Source organism: Syngnathus scovelli, chromosome 16 (genome assembly GCF_024217435.2).
Source record: "Syngnathus scovelli strain Florida chromosome 16, RoL_Ssco_1.2, whole genome shotgun sequence".
Lineage (NCBI taxonomy): Eukaryota > Metazoa > Chordata > Actinopteri > Syngnathiformes > Syngnathidae > Syngnathus > Syngnathus scovelli.
Genome location: NC_090862.1, coordinates 9,172,225 through 9,194,947, shown reverse-complemented (window position 1 = coordinate 9,194,947; position 22,723 = coordinate 9,172,225). Strand labels below are relative to the sequence as shown.

General features: G+C 47.8%; 2 protein-coding genes across 8 annotated transcripts; one reads left to right on the top strand and one right to left on the bottom strand.

Annotated features, from left to right (window-relative positions):
* The first annotated feature begins 1,226 nt into the window (after positions 1 to 1,226).
* tbcd (tubulin folding cofactor D) lies at positions 1,227 to 21,443 on the top strand. 4 transcript variants are annotated; one of them, XM_049744681.2, is made up of 39 exons: positions 1,228 to 1,759; positions 2,376 to 2,426; positions 2,507 to 2,604; positions 2,720 to 2,821; positions 2,895 to 3,041; positions 5,414 to 5,469; positions 5,626 to 5,758; positions 6,306 to 6,351; positions 6,984 to 7,116; positions 7,182 to 7,306; positions 7,452 to 7,512; positions 7,594 to 7,668; positions 8,281 to 8,372; positions 13,675 to 13,831; positions 14,694 to 14,751; positions 14,820 to 14,849; positions 15,051 to 15,136; positions 15,216 to 15,296; positions 15,398 to 15,471; positions 15,569 to 15,686; positions 16,073 to 16,133; positions 16,199 to 16,221; positions 16,303 to 16,334; positions 16,427 to 16,489; positions 16,560 to 16,636; positions 16,704 to 16,785; positions 16,947 to 17,065; positions 17,149 to 17,240; positions 17,885 to 18,025; positions 18,758 to 18,841; positions 19,094 to 19,252; positions 19,338 to 19,476; positions 20,120 to 20,244; positions 20,466 to 20,543; positions 20,607 to 20,693; positions 20,764 to 20,851; positions 20,919 to 21,028; positions 21,127 to 21,211; positions 21,347 to 21,443. In XM_049744681.2, the coding sequence occupies exons 1-39, from the start codon at positions 1,501 to 1,503 to the stop codon at positions 21,380 to 21,382; spliced, it is 3,663 nt and encodes a 1,220-aa protein (XP_049600638.1). In that variant the 5' UTR covers positions 1,228 to 1,500; the 3' UTR covers positions 21,383 to 21,443. The 4 variants fall into 4 exon arrangements, 3 of the variants coding, with proteins under 3 accessions (XP_049600638.1, XP_049600639.1, XP_049600640.1); XM_049744683.1 differs by having other exon boundaries at positions 1,627 to 1,776; XM_049744682.2 differs by lacking the exon at positions 13,675 to 13,831 and having other exon boundaries at positions 14,820 to 14,877.
* On the bottom strand, positions 8,664 to 13,453 carry znf750 (zinc finger protein 750). 4 transcript variants are annotated; one of them, XM_049744702.2, is made up of 4 exons: positions 13,292 to 13,393; positions 12,263 to 12,430; positions 9,479 to 10,522; positions 8,664 to 9,379 (listed from the first exon to the last, which is right to left on the bottom strand). In XM_049744702.2, the coding sequence occupies exons 3-4, from the start codon at positions 10,513 to 10,515 to the stop codon at positions 8,938 to 8,940; spliced, it is 1,479 nt and encodes a 492-aa protein (XP_049600659.1). In that variant the 5' UTR covers positions 10,516 to 10,522; positions 12,263 to 12,430; positions 13,292 to 13,393; the 3' UTR covers positions 8,664 to 8,937. The 4 variants fall into 4 exon arrangements, with proteins under 4 accessions (XP_049600659.1, XP_049600660.1, XP_049600657.1 ...); XM_049744703.2 differs by having other exon boundaries at positions 12,263 to 12,312; positions 13,292 to 13,334; XM_049744700.2 differs by lacking the exon at positions 12,263 to 12,430 and having other exon boundaries at positions 13,292 to 13,453.
* Positions 21,444 to 22,723: the final 1,280 nt, after the last annotated feature.

Sequence of the window (22,723 nt, the reverse complement as noted above, 5' to 3'; positions counted from 1 at the left end):
CAAACTTGGCCAGACTTCCAGGGGAAGAGGCCGAATTTTCACTTGTGGTGGCCGACATGGGGAACCAGCCGAGGCGGACACTTTACGGCGGTTGAGTCGTTGGCACTTAGAAAATATTCGCCAAACTTGGCCAGACTTCCAGGGGAAGAGGCCGAATTTTCACTTGTTCTGGCCGACATGGGGAACCAGCCGGGGCGGACTCTTTATGGCGCAAGAGCCGTTGGCACTTAGAAAATATTCGCCAAACGCTCTCAGGATAGAGAAGACCAAGAAGATGCCCTTTATGACGACAAACTAAACGAAAACGAATGGAACGAGCTTTTCGGAAATAGCGACGATGAAGACGAATTTTGAACTCTATGTACCGGCAATCACTTTATAATTATAATTTGTAGTTTCTTAACTAAAAATAAACCAGTTTCTAAGAGTGTTCATTGTTGTTAGTCTCTCTCGGCGCGTGATATCACAGGGTCATGAAGTAAATAATATTTAAAATGGCGTATAGATCGCTCGCTACAAACTCGCGAATTTGAACACATTTCGTCAATAAATTTCGCATATTTCTGATTGAATTTTGAAGTTTAATATAATGCAACAATTGAGCTCGACTTATACAAAGGATATATCATAAAATCGTAAATTTCCGTCGAATTTTAGGGGGTCGACTTATACACCGAGTCAACTTATACACCGGCAAATACGGTATACATATTGTCATATAAAGCAGTTAAACAAATGTCTGATTTTTATGTTTTGATTGGCGAATATAAAAATAAAGATTAAACACTAGACAAGTTATAACATAAATGTTTATAATAATAAAAAAATAATTAATTAATTAATAATAATAATAAAAGTACATCTCAAACCAGCAATCTAATGTGAAACTGCAGTCAATATATTGGATAACAACATTTAGGCATATATATGCATACACGTTATTTAAAACCTACTATAAGTAAATCGTAAATCTACATTCTGGCTTACATAGTTCACGCCAGGAGACGCAACATATTCACTGTCTGATCCGTTGATGCACAGGAAGGCTTGACTCGTTCGCGAACGGGAAATCCAGGATTCGTTCCCTCACTGATCCGTTCTTGCGGTGAACTGGAAACTGACACCTACTGGTTGAAGTTATTTGGAAGGAAAAAAAAGAACTAATCACTTTAGGAAGTGATTCGCTCACTCTCGTTCACTGAATTGGTTCGTTGTTTATGAACGAATCGTTCACTCACGAGCCAACACTACTGAGCCTTTCCGTTTGTCGTATTGGGGCAGGGCACTTGCTAACAAGAGTAACGCTCTGCTTGGTTGCTGTTTACTTGGTATTATTGTAGTTTAACCTAATCGTGCAGCCATTTCTAATTAGTTTCTCACTACGTCTGTACAAGAGCGTACATGCAGGAGCTTCAAAACCTTCTGTTTGCTAACTGCGAGTGCTAACACTTGCAAGCTAGCCTCTACGTCACACCTATTGGAGCCTGTAAAACAGAGAAGATGGCTTTATCGAGGACACAAGATGCGTGTTCAGGCGATGACGGTGGCGGAATGGGGTTATCAGAAATGGACAACGGGTGCGGAGGCGACGAAGCGAGCCAAGGCGAGCAAATTGGCTCCTCTGGGGACGGAGGAGAGCTAAAAACGTGTGTGTTGGAGGGCTTCGGTGACCGGGACGAGGTCGAGGCTCTCATCGCGGGTCTGCCGGACGTCCACGGGGAGCTGACCAGTCGGGAGTTCGCCACGGAGAAGTTTCAGAGTGAGCATCACACTAGGGTGACCAGATTTGGGTTTCAGAAAACCTTTTTTTTTGTGTGTGTGTGTGTGTGTGGGGGGGGGGGGGGGTCATATATTATGACGTTCTACTGGCCAGCCCACCCTACTTCCTAGCAAAGTGATTAGATTTAAGGAGAAGGGAGTGACTTATTTGTGAACGATACAGAAAAACCTGAAATTGAGTGAAATGGAAAGGAGTGGCAATTCTATTGCAAATGTCCTGTACATGTATTATGTTTGAGGTAGTCCAACAAAATCCCAGACGATTTGGAAATTCCCCCCGCACATTTTTATTAGGGCTCAAAAGTAGGAAATGTCCATCAAAAGAGGACGTCTGGTCACCCTACATCACACATTTCCTGGCTCCTCAGGCCTAAGCACGTCGTTCTTGCGGCACGTAGCGGAAAAGCTCACCTGCTCACTGTTCATGTGCTCAGCCCACAAATGTTCCTCCTCAAAGTCACTAATTAGTTTTTTTATTTGGGGACCAACCAATTTGTTTTTTACAATACGTATACATTTCACTAAGATTCTGCCAAGTACTCTAATCAATTAACCATAAATAAATTGTACTATTTTTGCTCATGTCCACTTAACAGAGATTCTCGACCGATATCAAGATCAACCTCATCTGCTGGACCCACACTTGGGTAAGTTTGTAAAAAAAAAAAAAAAAAACTCAAATAGGCCCCAGAAGAAATACAATTTAAATGCATTCATTATGTTTTAGAGTGGATGGTGAACATGTTGTTGAAGCCGGTGAGGTGTGAGGACTGCCCATCTTCCTTGTTTCATTTGGCCTTCAAGTTCCTCTACATCGTCTGTAAGGTCAGTCTGATGTGCATCTAATTCATTGGGTCTCAAAAATACATGCTGCGAAAATGTGACCACGCGACCGTTGGTCACTTCTCTTGACTGATTATTGATTTTTGTCTGTGCCCAGGTGCGAGTTTACAAAATCTTCATGCGGCGTTTGCCTCACGAGGTCGCCGACATGGAGCCTGTTCTGGGTTTGCTGTCCAAGCAGGATCCGACAGACACACAGGTTCCATCGGCACGAGACGGTCCTTCTGTTTTGGGGTCGGGAAAGGTAGTTGACCGTGTCGCCCTTCTTTTAGACGTGGTCGACACGCTACATTCTTCTGCTGTGGCTGTCCATGACCTGCCTCACGCCCTTTGACCTTTTTCGCCTGGATGGCAACCTGCAGTCGGAAGACGGCCGCGCCAGAGAGCCCATCATGGAGCGCATCCTCGCTATTGCCAAGGCAAGTTGAACTCGTTCCGATCCCGCATCGCCAGGTGCTACGGTTGAGAATGCTCTAACGCACGAAAAGTCAAAACAGGAGACAGATTACACTTCACTAATACCGTATTGGCACGGTGATTTTTGCATTGAAATAAGACTGAAAAAGTGGGGGTCGTCTTACATTCAGGGTCTAGACATTATAACCATTCACAACGCTAGATTGCGCCAGATATTTTTATAGCGAATGCTGAACTTAACTCCCCAGGCCAAAGCGAACCCCTGTCACGAAGAATAAAAATAAAAATGGCGGTAGCACGAAGAAGAAAAATAAAAAATAGCGGTAAGAAAGAAAAGAGAAGAAAATAAGAGAACAAATAACGGAAAATGGAAAAACCAGAAGCCATTCATTTACACTATTGCACTTTAGTTTACATATTTAAATGTTCAACTATTAGGATGTGATAGACCGTTTTTGCATGATTTGAATGAGGCAAAATAACTTCCTTTTTCTCTCGAATATATTGTTATAATCATTTGTTGCAGATGTACTGTAATCATTTTCTGTATGATAATTAAATTTGGTGTTCAAAAGTTTTTTTTTCAAACTTGAGTCATGAAAAAGAGTGGGTCGTCTTATAATCATGGTCGTCTTATATTCGGGCCAATACAGTACTCTTTGTCTCTGCAATTGAAAGCAGTTCCCAGGTCTAATAAAAGCAGTCTTCCATAAATGCAAATGAATGGCGCCCTCCCAGACTAATTTCCAAAGACCCGTATGTAGTCAAGTCCATTTTAGAGGTTTACTTTGGATTTAGGTTTACTTACTTTCAGTACAGTGATCCCTCACCACTTGGCGCTTCACCTATTGCGGCCTCTGCGCATTGCGAGTTTTTATGAAAATAAATATTGCGGCTATATTCAGTGCAGGGCGGCACGTCTGCCTCACAGTTAGGAGGGTGCGGGTTCGATTCCACGTCTGGCCCTCCCTGTGTGTAGTTTACATGTTCTCCCTGTGCCCGCGTGGGTTTTCTCCGGGCACTCCGGTTTGCTCCCACATCCCAAAAACATGCTTGGTAGGTCGATTGAGCACTCCAAAGTGCAAGCGCGGATGGTTGTTCGTCTCTATGTGCCCCGCGATTGGCTGGCAACCGGTTCATGGTGTCCCCCGCCTACTGCCTGATGACTGCTGGGATAGGCTCCAGCATGCCCGCGACCCCCATGGGGACAAGTGTTCTAGAAGACGAACGGACGGATTTTCAGAGCATCGCGGGTTTTTGTAGGGTCACTTGGAACACGGGGCTTTGTCTGTCTTTACAGCACACTATTGGCCGGAAGAGGAAACAAGACTAATGGGAACATGTTGATTTGTATCCTTGCCGCTAATTGGCTTAGAGCTGTAAGAGCGGTTCTAATCACGGTTTATCTCAGCCTCCCGCTACGTAACCACTCTTCTACATCTCTTATTTGTGTTTCGTTTTGTCACGAACAAGGTCGGACAACTAAATGCAGCACGGGCTCTTTAGTTTAAAGGAGATAAGGAGGGGTGGAATGCCGGCAGAGCTGGACAACGAGGCAAGCTGACGAGCCGGTCAGTGAGCGCGTTGTGCGTCATCGAAGCCCGTACATAGCGTGGTCGGGGACAGGCAGAAAGTTGAGCCAAACAAAGTCCAGAGCAGATCATAAAAGCAGGCTTTCATTAAACAGCAAATTAGGAAATGGGCATCGCGCTACACAGCGGATAAGGTAAATGGGAATCAGGTGGCAGGCATACGTGAATCGAGGTAGAAAAACCACCGCAGATTGATGGGCTTGCGGGGTTTAAATACATGCCCTAATCAGCCGGTGACATGGGCTACAGGTGGCAGTGATCAACACTGATTAGCGCGTGCAGCTCCGCATTGGATATGCGCGCTCCTGCGGACCAGCATGGGGGCGCGTCAGTAGGCCAGCGCGGCGAGAACAAAGCGGAGCCGTGACACGTTTACTATAGTTCTTTTGTGAGTTTTAGTAAAGCCCTAAACAATGTTTCTAAAAGTCAGTTTAACTTTCAAATGTTTAAAAAGTGTTTAAAAACACAATAAAGTATTTAAAATACAATAAACAGTTAATTTTTTTAATAAAAGTCTTGTACGGATATCGTAAAAATATTGACTTCATGTTACGGATTTTCACCTATCTAGGAACCAATTATCAGGAATAAACGAGGGATCACTGTATGTGAATGCTTGGGTTTTGATATCGCTAATACTACTCATGTTTGCTCTATAGCCTCCTTAACAGGAAAAGAAATGGTCCACATATTTGCGACGTTGCACGTTTACTTCATGACCTCCTTAACAGCAGGAAAAGAAACGGTCCACATATTTGTGATCATGTCTTTTCTGTGTGCAGTCCTATCTCGGTGTCAGCGATAACTGCAGGCTTGCTGCTTCCGTCTTGGTGTCAAAGTAAGCATGGTAAAATAATCTTCTGCAAAAGACTTACGCAGAAGAGTATTCCTGACTTTGAACTGGAATGTGTTCATGTAGACCACTAGAAAGCGGTGTTGTGCTGCCTGGCTCATAAATGTGGCGCTCCATTGATGTTATTTGTTTGCTTGAGAGGTTCATGACGCGGCCAGATGTGCTCAAGAAGCACCTTGGAGGCTTCCTGGACTGGAGCCTTAACACGATAGAACAAAATAATGACCAGTCCCTGGACTCCATCAGGCTGCTGGATGGTGCTCTTCAGTCACTGGTAAGCGTGTGAATAACACATGCGCGCGCATGAACAAGTGGGTCAAACCTGAGATACTTTGTATATATTTATAAATGAATCATTTTTGTCATAAGTTAAAAGCATTGCCAGGCCTATCAATAATCTGTGACATGCTTCTGTCAAAAAGAAGGATAAAAAATTATATCTCGTTAGTTGCATACCACTCCTCAAATACCTCTTGCGGTTGTTCACTGGATGTTTGGGTGGCCTTTTTGGTTTTGAAAAGGTGCAGTATCCATCAAAGTTGCCACACGACACAGCAACATGCCTCCCACCAAATCTGCATGTTGTGTCAATGAGGCCCTTGTCACGTTACTGAATGGTCACGCAAGCAAGTAGACGCATTTAATGACACGGAGATCCGCTAAACTTGAAGAACGCATTCCCGCAATGTCTCAAGGCCTTAAACCAATTGTTGTATGGATGAAACCATTGTTTTGTTTCTCTGCCGCGGGCATTGAGTTACATATGGTGAAATCTCACATGCATAGAATTTTTCACTGACATCTGATTTGTGTTCTGACAGGCGATGCTTTTCCAGCACGGCAAACGGGAGGATCTGTTAGCGCAGGGTAGGTTGAAGTTTGAATGGATGTGAAATCAATCTAGTAATCATATTCATCAAACTAGTATTCACATTGATTTCCAGGGAATTGGAATTGACTGTATGACCAAGAGTATTGCACTAAACTGTTTGGAGGTGAAATTACATTTGGCTGTTTGAAATTCCCACCCACTGACAGACACACACACGCGCACGCATGCACACACACACACACACACACACACACAAACACACTCACTGCCACCCACTGCTACACACACACACACACACACACATACACGCATTTTGTGAAGTTTGTTCTTCCTCAGTGGGAGGTTCACGCTCTAGTTTGCCTGCATGGGCTTTGTTCCATTCAGTTGCCTTTGCCTGTGGCAACAAAGAATATGAATAGAAAAAATTTCGTCAAGAGGGCATATTTGCATGCAGACACGTTAGGCTTCTCTCAATCGGGCAGGGGAGCCTTTTCCTCTTTTTATAAAGTTCGCCTCGGCTCAGGTAAAGCTGAGGATGGAATATCGTTGCGACAAAGAAATAAATGGGAGCATTTGAATTTGCAACGTAATGTACAACACTTTCCTGAAGAAGGATCGTTTCCCCAACTGTGCAATCGTAAACAATGTTGTCCTTGTTCCCTCCTAGCTTGTCGAGTTTTGCACTGTCTCGAAGCAAAAGGGCTCTCGAAGAGCAGCCAAGCCACTCTGAGGAAGCTCAACGTCAAACTGATCCAGCGACTCGGCCTCACCTATCTGAAGCCTCGCTTGGCCCCTTGGAGGTGAGATGCGAGAGCGACGTCGCCTGTGATCCAAATCTGTAACTCATGACGTGAATGCATCCAAGGTACCAGAGAGGAAGCAGGTGCATAGCATCCAGCCTTTTGAGCAGCCCAGCCGACGACACCCTCCAAGAGACCACGCGAGGGGAGGACCACTATGATATCCCACAAGAGTTAGAGACTGTTATTGGTAAGTGGCTTCTGTTGTTTTGCTTTTGAGCGCCACACTTGGGATGTGCAAATGCGAGCCACAGCAGCCGCAATCGGGCTCGATCGTAATCTTGACTGCCCGTTGAGCAGATGGGTCAACGTTTTGCCATTGTCTTTGTTCTCAGAGCATCTACTGGCCGGGCTCAAGGACAGGGAGACAATCGTGCGTTGGTCTGCGGCAAAGGGGTAATGAGTTGTCGTATACGCAAGACTTCTCGCTGGTTCATGCTCCTCATTAAGCACAAGTGTGCCTTTGAACCCATTCAGTGTTGGCAGAGTGACTGGGAGGCTTCCCAAGGAGCTGGCGGACGAGGTGGTGGCATCAGTGCTGGACTGCTTCAGGTAGGTTAGTTCAAAGGGAAAGCCCTTTCTGCCTGTCGGGGGGGGGCGTTGAGTTCACATGATAAAAAGAGGGTAAAATAGCTATTTGTTAATAATAGCCATCCTTTTGTTCACATTTATATGCTTTTGGGACATTGTGTTTTTTTTAATGTTTTTTTTGTCAAGTTACAATATTTTGAACTTGTTTTTTTGCCTTTCAAATGTCCGACTCATGCCAAGCTATGTAGTTAACTGAAATGAAAGGTCTGTAGGTTGTACATATGTGATGTTGTGAATTAAACGAAAAATTTTGTTCAGAAAACTGTTTTATTTTTAAATATGCCGGATCCACCTAGTATGCCGATGCCCAATTTCCTATACGAGTGTGTCTACGGCTTCATGAAAATATGCTTGCGGTGTACGGAAAAAATAGGCTTGCGGACGGTGAGCAAACGGCGGCGACGTTCCACTGGCGCGCCGCAGCCAGTGTGAGTTGACTCGCTCACTCCAATGCTTTCTATTCCTTGCGAAGTGCGGCACAAGACCGTTCTGCACCCAGTGTGAGCGAGGCGTTAAGCCACCGCGTGCGTGTGTGTGTATGTGTCTGTGTGGATGTGCATGCGTGTATAAAAGCTTCCAGGAGACGGACAGCTGGCACGGTGGCTGTCTGGCCCTTGCCGAACTTGGCCGGAGAGGCCTCCTGCTGCCCTCCAGATTAAGCCAGGGTAAGTCATCATTACGTCCTCATAAATTGAGTGTATCTTTATTCATGCTTTTATTTGCCTGAAAAAAAACATGCCCCATCATCATTCACTGCCCCATGCCTCATCAGGTACTTTATTAGGTACACCTGTAAGAGCTGTATCATCTTTACTGATGATATCAGCATATTTATATTTTCATGTGGTCAACGGGGTGGCGCATTGCGGCATGTGGATGCGTTGTGCCGCCCGATGCCCAAACCCAGCTCCTAATGGGGAAGTCAAACTCGTCTCGCACAGGTGCAACGAATGGACTAAGATTTTTAATTTTTTTATTTTTAACAGACATTACATTACGCACAGGTAGAGCGACCTCACGTTTCCTTACGAAGCGATCAGCATCTATCTTTCACTGCTTCAGTAATGTCCATGTTCAAGAGGATGATCTCATCATAACAAAGAATACAGTCCATCTTGTCTCTTCTTAATCCAGAAAAAAATTGCAGTCATCTCAGATCTGAACAGAGAAAAACCAAATCAACAAAGGTCCGAGCAGTCGCGATGAAAGGCGAGTGTCGCTTTTCCTTGTTTAGTAGCGACGAGGCCTCCTCACGGGCCGCGCTGCCGCTTTTCTCCTCTTTGGTTTGTGTGGGTTTTGCAGTTTGGCCTGACTGCCGCCGGGTCGCTCGGTGCCTGCCGCATTCCTGCGTTTGCTCTTTTCCCTCAAAGCTGACAGCCGGTCGGCAGCAGTGGAATCTTGCGCTGGCCGGCGCAGCGAGGCGAGCTGACAGAGTGCCAGCGCCGCCCTTTGCCTCTGCTCACACGCTTCTTCGTCCATGGGCTCGGCGTGAGGAGAGCGGAGGCTGAGGTTGAGCGGCACCTCGGCGCCCTGTGGCTCGTCTGCGTCTGAGCTGTCTGGGTGCCTCATTGAGAGGTTGAGCGGTGCCGCGGCGCCTGTGTTGTCCTCCTGTTTGGACGCTGCTTCCGAGCACCGTGCGGGCATGCCGCAATTTCCAAACCTCTCGGCCCATCTGTTGGCGAGATCCGTCCAGCAATTGGAGTCGTGCAAAATGACAACAAATATAAACGTGAGTGCGACGGACGGACAAATGTAGCGGATCATTTCTTACCCCCCGTCGGCAAGCAGAGTTCCGAGCTGCAGCAGGCTCTCAGCCGTGTCCTTGCGCCGGGCGTCGCTTTGCTCTTCTATGGGCGAGCGGCCGCCCTGTGGGCCAGTGTCCTGCTGCTTCCTCTGGCTGGGTCTGTTGGGGGAGCCCAGGGCAGAGCAGCCCTCTTTGGGGCTCAGCCCAGTCTCCTTGTGTCCGCTTTGCCCTTCTTCAGCCAAATGATTGTGAGCAGACGGCATGTCAACGTGCTTATCTCCAGCAGCCGGGCTTTGCCAGTACCAGTGCAAAGGGAGATACCCGGAGAGCTGGCGGGCTCTGTACAGGCCGCAATGAAACGGCCGTCCTGTGTCCGTCGGGTGACAGTATTGGTATGGGTACGTGGTGGCCATGAGTGAAGCGGAAGGCGGGGCAGTGGCCTGCGGTATCACTGGCCTCTGGGGATCCGCAAAGTCAAAGTGCAGAGGAGCAGACGCGCTCGTGTGATGCCTTGCGATGTGGTCGTAGGGAGAATAGAAAGGCCCAAAGTAAGGCGTGTACTCAGGACCCACGGGTGCGGGGAGTTGTCTGTAGTCTGACAGCCGCACTGACGACGTCTTTGTTCGGGCTCCGTCGGGGTTGGGCGTCACCAGGGAGAAAGCGGACGGGCGAGGCCAGTCTTGCTCCTCAGCCGCCACGTCGCTGGCCTTTGTTAAGAGGCCACTTTCCCTCACGCCCGCGGCATCGCTCTCTGTGTCAACTTCCTCCGCCGTGTGGCTTCTTTCCACCGCCGCCGCTGCGTTCTCCTGCGCTCCTGGCAAAGTGGCCCCACTCTTTGATTTGTTGGCGCGGGCCTTGAGCTGGCGAGCTGTTTGGCCGTTCTTCTGGGACACCAGGGAGATGGAGTTTTTGCACAAGTTGTATTTCATGTGGTTGAAGAGGTGCGACTTCTCATTGCAAGTGAAGGGACACTGGAAGCACTGGTACTTGAAGGGTTTCCCCGGCGGGCGCGGGATGTAGTGTGGCCTTTTGGGCTTCCGTTCTTGGGCACTGGCCATTGCCATCCAATTCCTTCATTGACAGGGGGGCAAAATGTGACACCCAACGAAACACTTGAGAGCCCAAACATTTCTCTTCCACTCTTATGATCTCGTATCGACTCGTGTCGTTAGTCGAGCGATTTTTTTAGCTGCGTGCGACTGAAAGTTAAGCGCCATTTTTCATTGCATTTGTCGTTTGCGTTCAACGCTCGGATTGCGGCTAGAAACGAAATTGGACGGCTGTCCGTCGAATGGATGCCACGGCGGGTGCGTCACCCCAAGCTCGACTCGTTTTCAGCTTAGCCATCAGACATGTGAAGGGATCAACTGCAGGGATGAGAATTTTCTGCGGATCCGCTGATTTCCGTGTTGTTTTCCGTCGAAAGTATCATTTTCGTGAATCGTGCAAATTCGTTGAGAATTTTTTTTTTATATATATATGGTGGGGGGGGGGGAAGCAGCCGGCCAGCTGGCTGGGCAACGTTAGCCTCGGCGACTCGCGAGCATTCGCCCGCTGCGACAGCATCTTTTGGCACATCTCAAGGCAAAATTAGTTAAGCTGTGAGTACGGAAATCGGCTTGCCTCTGTAAACCTAACTCACTGGCAGCAGTGATGCGACATTTGCCTTGTTTTCGGCAGCATTTTGGCCCTACTTTCGTCACATCATTTAAACTTGTTAACTTAACTTACGCGAAGAACTGTTTTTACACCGCCACAATGTGAATTTGCGATTGGGTTTTTACATGTAGATGAGTTATTTAATTAGATATATCAAGGGCCTGCTCAGCAAAAGTTTTCGCCAGAATGGCTAAAGTTTTGGAGAAGAAAGATGAGGATCGTGCCAGGGAAATAGACAAGTCAAACGGGATCAAGGACTGCTTCAGTTGGACATGGCTCGAGAGCAGCGTCATCTTACAACTCGGAACACGGTCCGTAACCACGTGCCTGACGGAACATATCCGTAAAGTAGATGTCCCGGGGAAGGTTTTGTGTATTCTCTGTTAAGTTATAATCAGCTAAGGGGGTCGAGGCATTAGGAACATTAAGGAGCACATCGAAACACAAAAACACAAAGGCACGTTTTTTGTTTTTTTACAAGGATGTGGGTTTAGAAAGTTAGCTAATGTTAGGCTATTGTCATGATATCATTAAAGAACACACACACACACACACACACACACACACACACACACACACACACACACACACACACACACACACACACACACACACACACATATATATATATATATATATATATATATATATATATATATATATATATATATATATATATAGATAGATATAGATATATATATAGATATATATATATATATAGACAAGACCCCAGGTGTAGATTGTGCAAAGAAGGTCCTGAGACAATCCAGCACATAACTGCAGGGTGTAAGATGCTGGCAGGTAAAGCATATATGGAGCGCCATAACCAAGTAGCTGGAATAGTGTACAGGAACATCTGTGCAGAGTATGGACTGGAAGTCCCAAGATCCAAGTGGGAAACACCTCCAAAGGTGGTAGAGAATGACCAAGCCAAGATCCTCTGGGACTTCCAGATCCAGACAGACAGAATGGTAATGGCGAACCAACCGGACATTGTGGTGGTGGACAAAGAGCAGAGGAAAGCCGTTGTGGTTGACATAGCCATCCCAAATGATGGTAACATTAGGAAAAAGGAACATGAGAAACTTGAGAAATATCAAGGGCTCAGAGAAGAGCTGGAGAAGACCTGGAGAGTTAAGACTTCAGTGGTACCTGTGGTCATTGGAGCACTAGGGGCAGTAACCCCCAAACTGGAGGAGTGGCTGAAACAGATCCCAGGAAAAACATCTGACATCTCAGTCCAGAAAAGTGCAGTACTAGGAACAGCAAAGATACTGCGTAGAACCCTCAAGCTCCCAGGCCTCTGGTAGAGGACCCGAGCTTGAAGGGAAAAAGAGACCACCCACGGGGGGGTGAGGAAATTATTATTATTTTTTTTATATATATATATATATTGCCCCCCCTAACCCTAACCCCCCCCCCCCAGACTCCTGGCCACTTTTCAGTGTTTGTCACATTTGCCATTCTCATCCCTGCAACTGGAACATCATTTGGGAGGATGAAAGCCAACAAATAGTGTTTTTTTTTTCTCTTCTGTTTGCTTATAAGTTTCACCCTGGCCCAAAGGCATTAGGACATATTTGTTTTGAATAATACGAGTGTATGAGCAGGCGCTCCAAAATCTCGAGCCGCCCAAAACCGCGCAGCCTGGGGCGAATGGATTTTCTACAACTGCTGGCCCAAACAGGTCGTATACCAAACAGACGCATGCTTGCATATGCAAACATATGCATGCCGTGCATTTGCATGGCCGCAAATGCCGTGGAAAATACCCGCTGCTGTCGCTCATCACATTGCGGTCAGCCGGCTGCCAGGAATACCAGGAGTGTGTTTTCTTCTTTTACCTGAGCCTTTTTCCACATTACATTTTCGAAAAAGCGTGTACGACAAGCTGTGGTGGCGCCTGCGCGGAGGAACTTGCTTGTTGTTTGCTGTTGCAAGAAGTTGTCACTCAAGTTTGGCCACTCCCTTGCTAAGAACGCCAATTAGCTCCATGACAAAAAAACAAGGCTGCTGCATCCAAAAGAGATTTTCCTTTGGATGCAACAGCCTTGTATCGGTTTTAACGTTGAGTCAAGCTTACAACCTGAATTCTCAAAACATCAAAGGAACAACAACCGCCCACCAATCGGCATGCTGCCAATCACCATATGCTCGTCAGACAAAAGCCATCACCATTACCTGCTCTGGAAGTGGAGGTGGCTCCCGCTCCTCTGCCTCAAGTGACTGTGCGAGCCAGCGTGCGTGAAGCCCATTCACCTTCGCTTGAGCGGTTGTGGGCGGGGCCTCAGTAGTCCCAAGAGCGGCGCCCTCGGGGAACACCAATGTTGCTGATATTAATCGAGCCTCCAGCAACGGTTTGCACTATGTGCCCCCGCTCACCCCGGGTCCTCCTTTTGACAAATAATTGTGGGCACGCTCGTTTATCATTCGAATGTGTCCATTTGTTTGGCTTTTCCATGTTTGTGAGTGGGCTCTATTCTCCAGCGAGCAGGCGTCCCATGGGAAATGCTTTGAGGTTTCGTTTGGCTGATGCTGACATGGGGCCACTTTGTCTTGTGCAGTGGTGCCGCTCATCACCTTGGCCCTGACCTATGATGAGAAGAGGGGCGCGTGCAGCATTGGCTACAACGTGCGCGATGCCGCCTGCTACGTGTGCTGGTCCTTCGCCAGGGCCTACGATCCCAAAGAGCTGCGGCCCTTTGTCAACCAAATCGCAAGGTCAGAGCAAAAGACAGCTGACTGCGAGAACCGGACCCAGTTCGATCCAGGCCGGCGCGAGTCTGAGTGGTCTAACGCTCGTGGCAAAGGCAAACGTGTTGCGGCTCGCGACTCAGCAGCCCGCCGGCCTCCGCAACACCTTTGCCCTCATAGACAGGATTGCCGGGTTTTGCCTGTTGGCTGTGGGTTTCGGTCACCGCTTTGACAAGCTGGTTCCTGCTCCCTTGGAAGGGAAACTGACTCACTGTTGCGTGTGTGGGAACCAGGCAAAGCATTTGTCTCACAGACCCTGCCGGTAACTTGTCGATCCTGCCTTGTGAGCAACGACTTATCCGGAGTGGAATCAGGACTCGTTTTTTTTTGTTCTCCTATCCCCGCGTAGGTGCAGTTGTTAAAGGCCAAAGTGTCAGCAGAGGTAGTTGACATCTGATCCCTGCCCCCAAAGACACACGCTGGTCGTGTTGGTCGGAGCATTCGTCTTAGCGTTTTCTTTGTTTCTTTGTTTCTTTTCTTTGTTTCTTTCTTTCTTTTTCTTTCTTTCTCTCTTTCTCTCTTTCTTTCTTTCTTTCTCTCTTTCTTTCTTTCTTTCTTTCTTTCTTTCTTTCTTTCTTTCTTTCTTTCTTTCTTTCTTTCTTTTTTTCTTTCTTTCTTTCTTTCGTGGTTTGCGATCGTAGCAATCATGGGTCGATTCCGATGGACATGATCAGCTAAAAAGATGAAATTGTTCCACGAGCAGCAGGTTCATGAGCTTTGGAATGAGCTCATGTGAATGCATCTTTTTGGTGAAGTGGCTCGCACAAAGCAGAATTTCTGAATTGTGAGCCGGCTGAACTTGGGTTTTCATGCTTGTTTGCCTCGACAGCTCTTTGCTGGTGGCGGCCACGTTCGATCGAGATGTCAGCTGCCGCAGGGCCGCCTCAGTGAGTGCCTCCTAGCGACCTTTGTGACCTGTGCATCTTGCTCATGAAAATGTTTTGCTTTGTCCCAGGCTGCTTTCCAGGAAAACGTTGGCAGGCAGGTTGGTGATCACACCTCTCTTCAATATTGTGGGTGTTTTTTTCCGCTTTTTCCTCTCCAAGCTCATTTGCTACCAAGTGTTCATCTTGCAGCACTAGTGAAAGCCTTCCAACAGTGGGGCAATAGTCACAAAGGCAGGCCAAAGTTCAGGCCTGCCCTTTAGCATTGCAGTTTTGTTCAAGCGTTTTGTTCTTGACCGCAGGGGACGTTCCCTCACGGCATCGACATTGCAACGGCGGCGGACTTTCACGCTGTGGGCATTCGCAACCGCTGTTACCTGAACACCAGGTAAGCAATTGTCATCCGAGAGAAGAAGCGCCACTGCGACTCAGGCGCCCACCTTCAGAATTTGCTTTTGGCTTTGCAGTGTTTACATTGCCAGTTTTCCTGAGTACACCAAAGCCATGATTGACCACTTGGTCGTCAAGAAGGTCAACCACTGGGATGGGTAGGTCATGTGTGTTGTTTTGTGTCATGTTTTCTTTTCTTTGAGTCATCTCTTCACATTTTGCCAGCAACAAGTAAGCAATTGTCAAACGTGTTTTCCAGTGCGATTCGAGAGCTCACTTCCAAAGCGCTTCACAACCTGACGCCTCAAGCACCTGACTACATGGCGGCTTCGGGTAAACCCTTTGCACAGCCTTGCTCAACTGTTCCAGGAGCATTTTTTGCCGTACAAAGCTTTACAAAGGAAAAGTCTTTCTCGCGCCTTTGCTGCAGTTCTGCCACAGCTGTTGAAGATGGCGGCGGCGGCAGAACTTCAAGGTCGCCACGGAGCCATCTTGGCGTGTGCGGAGGTGACCTATGCACTCTACAAACTAGGCCTCCGCACTGGCAGGTAGATGTTTACAAGCAACGCCACCAAAACACGCGGCTGGCCGCCTTCAAGCGCACAACCGCTCACAAGTCACCTGGGTTGTAGCTGTTGCTCACATCTTCAACATACTATTTTGCCGTTCATCTCTTTGCTACCATCATTTTTGGGAGAAATCGTGACCACAACTTATAACATGGTCATTTTGTATGTGAAAGTGTCAGCCCTTTGCATTCCCAAGTAGTGCTCCCTTGCAAAAAGCTTGCTGCCATTGCAGTGAGTGTTTTGTTTCGCTTCACTCGAAGAAGTGTGTTAATGAGTTGAAGCGCCGCGTGCTATCGCAAATCCAAAATTGGAACGTGCTTTGGAAGTTCTTACAGTTTTTGTTACCTCATTGTTCCAAACAACAGAACTGTCGTGGACATGGTTCCCTCCGAGTGTGTGGCGGCTTTGAAGGATCTTCACCAGAAAGTAAGACACGCTGTGCATGTTCAATCATTTTTTGGGCTAAATTGGATGTGTTGACCCACTTTTAGATCCAAGACAGGAAACAGTACAGGTAAGCAGACAGGAAGAAGTCAACATGCTGCTGATGGGCATCCCTCATAATAATGATGGCTTTGATGGTTTTCTTTTGAAGGGGCTTTGGTGGAGAGCTGATGAGGCCAGCCAGTGAGTCACTCTGGAAAAAAAAAAAGTTTTTAAAATGAACGTCATTCTTCCTGCCTGCAAGATGACATCCGAGCTCCTTGTTTGAATTGCAGTGTGCCGACTTATTGAGACGCTTTCCTTGTCCAAAATGCCGTTCAAGAACGAGCCGGTCATCGGTGAGTCAGTTTGCGTGAACCCGCGTGAAAAGTCGCGACAGGCGCGTGAGCTTGCCGCTTTGCCTTGCAGCCGGCTGGCAGGCGCTTGTTGACGACACCATCGGGTCACTTCATCTGCTCTCAGGCCGTGTCAAGGACGGCGTCTTGGTAATGCGTCCACGTGGGCACCGTTAGTGCGCTCAGCTTTGAGCAGCGTTCTGGTTTGCGTCCGCAGGATGCCGCGCTGCGTGCCTTGTCTGCCTTGTGCAAGGAATACTACCAGGCCCGGCCTGGCCAGGCTGACCCAGAGCAGCAGAGTGAGTTATTTTTCAAGAGATTAATTTGTGACATTTTTCATGCAATGACAGGTCTCTTTTTTTGTTGTTGTTTTGTAAATGTCTGCTCATAGCAAACGCTTGATGAAGCCGACCGCAGTTGTCCAATTTGCCAACCAAATATAATGTGTGTGTGTGTTTAGGTGCGCTCGTCACTCGCTATACGGAGGAGCTGCGGAGTCCGCAGATGCTCAGCCGTTGCAGCTCTGCCCTCGCCCTCGGCTGTCTGCCGGGCTTTATGAGCCGCGGCAAGCTCAAGCAGGTGCGCCTCAAGTCAAGGTGCCTTTCGTACTGCACGCGCTCTCTCGACGTTGTCATCGTTAAGTTGCGTTTGCGTGGCCCCAGATCTTGGACGGCCTCGGCCAGATGCATGCCGCCTGTCTGCGCGAGCGCCGTTTCCCGGAGGCCAGGAGGGACGCCGTCCAAGCGCTGGCCCAGTGAGCGCCCTCTTTTTCTTCCATTATTGGGTTGTGATTTTCATCTGTTTGCTTTTTCCCATGTCCTTGTTCGTCAAAGGCCCTCTTGTGTCTTCATTGTTGTTTGTTCTGCCGTGCGCAAGCTTCACTGAGGGCAAGATAAGACTGACCCGACTGGCTTTACCTGCAGGACCTGAATGACATGTCACTCAAATGGGAGCCTACGCTTTTTTTTTTCTTCATTTATTAACACGTTTCCTGACAGGGCTCCCACGAGGGTTTCTCAAACAATTGTGCTGTTTACTTGTTCCAAGGCCCCCTCCCGCTGGCCCTCCAAAAGTCTTCAGGATAAACTCAACATAACTTTATTTATCCGTCTAAAAACAAGGCCTCAATTGGCATTCAAGTGTCTTACAGAAAAAAGAGGGAATCTGAGTTGAGTTGACTTGTTGGAGAAGAGAAATAAAGATATAGCTGAATCAGTCCTGCCCTGTTGGTATAATTTTGAGCAAGGAAGGCACCAGAAAATACGCACTGGATACCCATTGTGAACCGCCAACCTTTGGCCCCGAAGACCAACAACTTTTAAGGATTACACGTTCAATGTTTTGAGCGTGTTGGTGGTGACGTGACATGTGACCATCTTGGCTCTTTTTTCTAATCAGAGTATGTCTGAAAGCGGGCGTTTGTACCGGCGGGTCCCCGGCGTCCTTTCTGTGCTCGGAGAACATTGCCCACGTGTACGCCGTCCTGCTGGACAGCATGGACGACTACGCCACCGATAGGAGAGGGGGCGTGGGCGCCTGGTGAGTGGCGTTCGCTCGCTGCCTTTTTCTCCTCTGCTGCCTTTTTCCTCTTCTGCTGCCTTTTTCTCTTTTGTTGACAATGTTGCCCTCCCTCGGGGCCCGCCTCACTTGTTCCCCTGCGCACACCTGATTGTCTTAGCAATAGCCCGAGGCAACGCTTGCATCCTCAGCAGGCAGGAATGCCACCCACCCGGCTCGTCAGTTGTCCTTTTTTTGCGACACGGGACAGGCGCGTTCTTTCTACCTCTAATGTGGTCAAAACGCAATCTATTTTGCAGTTTTACTATAAAAAATGTCAAATGCATGATTTATAGTTTTATTGGGAGTTTTTTTCATCAGAATGGTTACTATACATTTTGATTAGGTTTCATTTTGATTAGTTTTGGGATTAGTTTTTTCCAAAGAGCCAATGACAGAAGACATCCTTTCTAAATGAACTGTACCCTTTTGTAAATCAAAATTCAGTATGAAAAAGTCTTAAACCTTCTGTTCAATGAATCTATTCTAATATATATTGGAATTTAACTTCTGAAATGAACATCAAGATGTTTTTTTTTTTTTCTACAATATTTGAGTTTATTGAGATGCACCTGTATTTGAAAACACCAGTCACATTCCATTTTGGTTTGACAATTTCAATGTACGCCACCAACTTTAATGCAATCTCACCATACCTGTTTCGCCCCCTCCCTTCTTTTGATGTTTTTTCTTTTCTTTTTTTTTTTTTTTTAGGGTGAGAGAGGCCGCAATGACGAGTCTGAAGGATGTGACAATCCTGGTGACACAAACAGCCCCAGAGATCCTCCTCCCAGAGCAGTGAGTAGATGCCAAGGGTCCAAGTCGAGACCCTTCCATCGCGCCTTCCTTTGAGATTGTTTGTTAATGCCTCCTTCCATGACACATTTTTAGTTTAAAACACAACGCAAGAAAAAATAATTGATGGTTCATCATGGCACTTTGCTTGTACTTTTCCAAATGGTTCAGCCCTCTCAGGCAGCTCGACGGCACACCTGCCGCGGTGTTTTTTTTTTTTTTTTTTTTGCTGGAAGTTGTGATTGTTGCTCGCAGGGTGAAGTGCATGATGGGCAAGCTGGCGCGGCAGTCGGCTGAGAATATCGACCGCTACAGAGCGCACGCCGGCGCCATCTTCACGCACCTCCTGCACCACTCCGACCCGCCTATTCCGCACATCCCCCACAAGGAGGCGCTGTTAAGCATCTTTCCACCGTGAGTGCCTGCCTGTCGCCTGCCCAGCCTGCCCAGCTCGCGTTGCCTTGTCACCTTCACGAGGTGCTCTTCCTTCCTGTTTCAGGGATGTCAAATCCAGTCTGAACTGGAAAGCACCATCCCAAGCCTTTCCATATATCACCCGGCTACTTGGACTGCCCGAGTACCGCGACCAAACCTTGCTGGGCCTCACGGTGTCAGTGGGTGGGATGGCTCAATCCACAGTAAGTGGACGGCAGCACGCTCCTCTTGTAGACTGTTTGTGATTCGTGAGGGAAAACGTGTGCATTGCAAATATACTGAAAGAGGGAGCTGAGCGTCTCACAAGGTCTTGCATCGTCATTAGACGATGGTCCATTTCAGTTTCATCATTGGGCTCAGTCAAGTGTGTTGTCCCCCCCCCTCTCTCTCCTTCTCTTTCTGACTCTGTCTGTCTCTTTTTCTCTGTCTGTCTGTCTCTCTGCGAGGTCACTAAAACAACCGCGTTGCCGACGAAATCCGTCCGAGTTTGTTTTTGCTCTCGCCACTGTTTTTTTTTCTACACACAAGACTCGGAAATGTCGGCGCAGGGCCGCTTGCAGAATGAGCCGGACCCAAATCAACACACAACAATCATGGCGCCAAAGCGTAGGCCGGCCTTCCGCTAAGCGTCCTGTGGCGGAACCTCGGCTAGATCCCTATCTATTTAGGGACCTCGAAAGAGGATTTTATGTCATCGACAAACATACAAGCTGTCGCAAGGCTCATAATTTAGCGCCGATTGGAACACGGTGCCGGACTGCGAGCTCCAGCAGATTGGATGGCTGCGAGATTTGGAATGTGGCCCGTTTGTGCAAACGAACCGCTGAGCTGCTGTCCCCTTTTCAGGTGACGGCCTCCTCCCAGTCTTTGCTTGACTTCCTGCGTGGGATCCAAGGTGACCGCGCCGCCCTGGAGCACTTTGCCATGGATGCCCTGATTCAAATCTTGAGAGAAAATGTCCGCAATACCAGGTACCAAGAGCAGCTCTTGGTCTTTGTTGTCACCCAAAGCACATTGAGTCAACCATTTGCTGCTTTGTGATCAGGGCAAAGCCACGTCTGATAGAGCGATGGACGGAACAATGAATGAATGAGTGACTGAATGGATGGATTGAATGGTCTTGGTCAACGACATCCTCCTCTACTTTGACTTGTCTGGCTTACAACTGATTTCAACAGGATGTCCTTTTCAGAATCGCCCTCCCTTTCCTCAAGATGACGAACCTGCTGTTGTCTAACGGCTGCTTTGACATCTTCACCTCGGAAAAAGAGTGAGTGTCACCGCAGCTTTTTCACGCGTGGGCTATGGCGCTGATGCACCTTTTGCCCCCAAGTCACCCTTTCTGCGTGGAGCTGCTGTCGCTGTGCCGAGCGGTTGGGCGGTCCAAGGACGTGTACAAGCTGCGCGCCTGTGTCACCGTGTGAGTAGCTGCAAGCAAAGCAAATAGCAAACGTCCACACTGACTCGTGCCACTCGTTCATCTCCGCCAGCTACTGCGGTCTCATCCAGTTCCCGGGCCAGGTCCGCAAAGAGGTCTTGGAGGAGCTGCTGATGCTGCTCTGCAACTCCTTCGTCTTGGTATGTTCCAAAGAAACAACAGTGCACTCGTCACCCGCCTCCCTTTAATTCTGTTATCTCTCCGCAGGTTAGAACGACAACTGCCAGGCTGATGTACGAGATGCTGCTGACATACGACGACGTCGTCGTTCCTGACGTTTTGGACGACGTCATGAACCTGCTCAGCGATACCGACTGGTAAGGAGCCACGTTTTGAGAGACCATACCTTTTTCACCTCACGTCTCCAAGCGAGCAATGTCCCTCCCCTTTTTGTTTTGTTTTGTTTTGTTTTAAGGGAACGTCAACCTGCCACTCTGCACTCCACTAGAAATGAGCTACATCATTTGCTGGGAGTCTCCATGAAACCTCCGGTTGCTCAGGTAACGCACCACACAGAGCTGATCTTGACCTCAGCGACATCTTTTCTCATCCACCAATCGGGACTTGCGTTGATATTTTGCAAGCGCATTACACACAGCTGTCTTCATGTGTGTCTCTTTCTCCACCTCTGGCAGAACGTGTCCCCAGAGAGTCAGAAAATGGACGGATGACATTGCGTTGAGTGCATGAGTCTTCCCTTAGTCAGCCAAATAAAAGAGCTAAGTCATCCTTTGCATTGCTCTTTTTTGTCGCATTCAAACTGTTGTAACAATCTCTGACTCAAAATGCTGCATTTTGCTGTTGCATTTGTGCTCATAGTGTCAAGCAAGTGCTCACACCAAGCATGTTGTCTTTCCAGCGACACTCTTTGTCCTTTTGTGAAATGTCTTAAGGAATAACAGATGTGGCATGGTTGAATTTGAATGTCATCCTGCATTGAAGGTCTCGCTTTGCTATTTTTGCCCTACCGTGGCCTCTTGACAAAGGGCCGCCTGATGCGTCACGCTCGTGGACCGTTTGGCACCCGATGCCGAGACTTCAGCCTCGCGGATATCTTGCCTTGCATTCATTGGATTTCATTTCATAAGGTTTCTTCCTTTTCCCGGGGGATCTGTGCCTTCTTGTATGGAGTTGAACTTGCTTGTCTTTGTTGTTGTTTAGCGCTCAAAGGCTGCATTTGAACCACGCCATTTGAAAATAAAGTCAAACGTTGACAATAAAATTAGAATTTGCGCTTTGAATATGAGTCACGGAATCCTAACTAGACCCTCTGCTGCTAGCATATTCTTTCCAAATGAGGATAAAATGGATGGATGATTGAGAATTGTGCAATCCTTGAAACCAGCTGTGCCTTTTGGGCTCCGTTGCGCTTTGGAGAATTCGGAGCTCTCTGTGACGTCTCAACGATAGCAGCCACAAGGATCGATTGTGGCTATGTTAGGCCAGGGTATAAGCGCTGGCATTGTTGATTGTGCCAGCCAGCCAGCCACGTTGACGCCCCGAGTCTTAATATCTATCGCCCTGCCCGTAATTCCACTTTAATTCAATCCCACCCCCAGACGGACATTCCTGGAGTGGTTTTATTGTGAAAGGGGGGGTACATCTCACCGGGGCGAATTAACTGTAAAGTCAGCAAAAAGCTTTCAGTACAATGCCAAGGACTTGAGATGACAAATTGTTAAAAGGCTTACAGTTGCTAGCCATGGTGATGGCTCGTGTACAAAGTCGGCCTTGTAGGGCGAGCCGGAGACTCGAGGAGGAGGGGGCGCCTGCTTGGACATTAGCAATCGCCTACTAGGATCTTTGCAACAAGCGGCGGTCTTGGGAAAAAAATAAATAAATAAAGCATTTGGTGCCACTCTTGTTCAAAGTGTACATGCTGGCAAGCCAAATAGAAGACAGAAAATGCCACATAGGTTTGCCTTCAAGCCCGCGAGCCTCATGCTAGCGCATAATCGGAAGCCCCGCAGGAAGGCTAACAAATGGCATCATTTCACCAGCCCTACTTGGAA

Coding starts and splice junctions, on each gene's coding strand:
- tbcd (XM_049744681.2), top strand. CDS start 1,501: ATGGCTTTATCGAGGACACAAGATGCGTGTTCAGGCGATGACGGTGGC. Junction 18,026..18,757: donor AGAGGGGGCGTGGGCGCCTG/GTGAGTGGCGTT, acceptor TTTTTTTTTTAG/GGTGAGAGAGGCCGCAATGA. Junction 21,029..21,126: donor CTGCTCAGCGATACCGACTG/GTAAGGAGCCAC, acceptor TTTTGTTTTAAG/GGAACGTCAACCTGCCACTC.
- znf750 (XM_049744700.2), bottom strand. CDS start 13,365: ATGGGCTTCACGCACGCTGGCTCGCACAGTCACTTGAGGCAGAGGAGC. Junction 10,523..13,291: donor CACCTCCACTTCCAGAGCAG/GTAATGGTGATG, acceptor CTGTCAATGAAG/GAATTGGATGGCAATGGCCA. Junction 9,380..9,478: donor ACTCTGCTTGCCGACGGGGG/GTAAGAAATGAT, acceptor TCTCGCCAACAG/ATGGGCCGAGAGGTTTGGAA.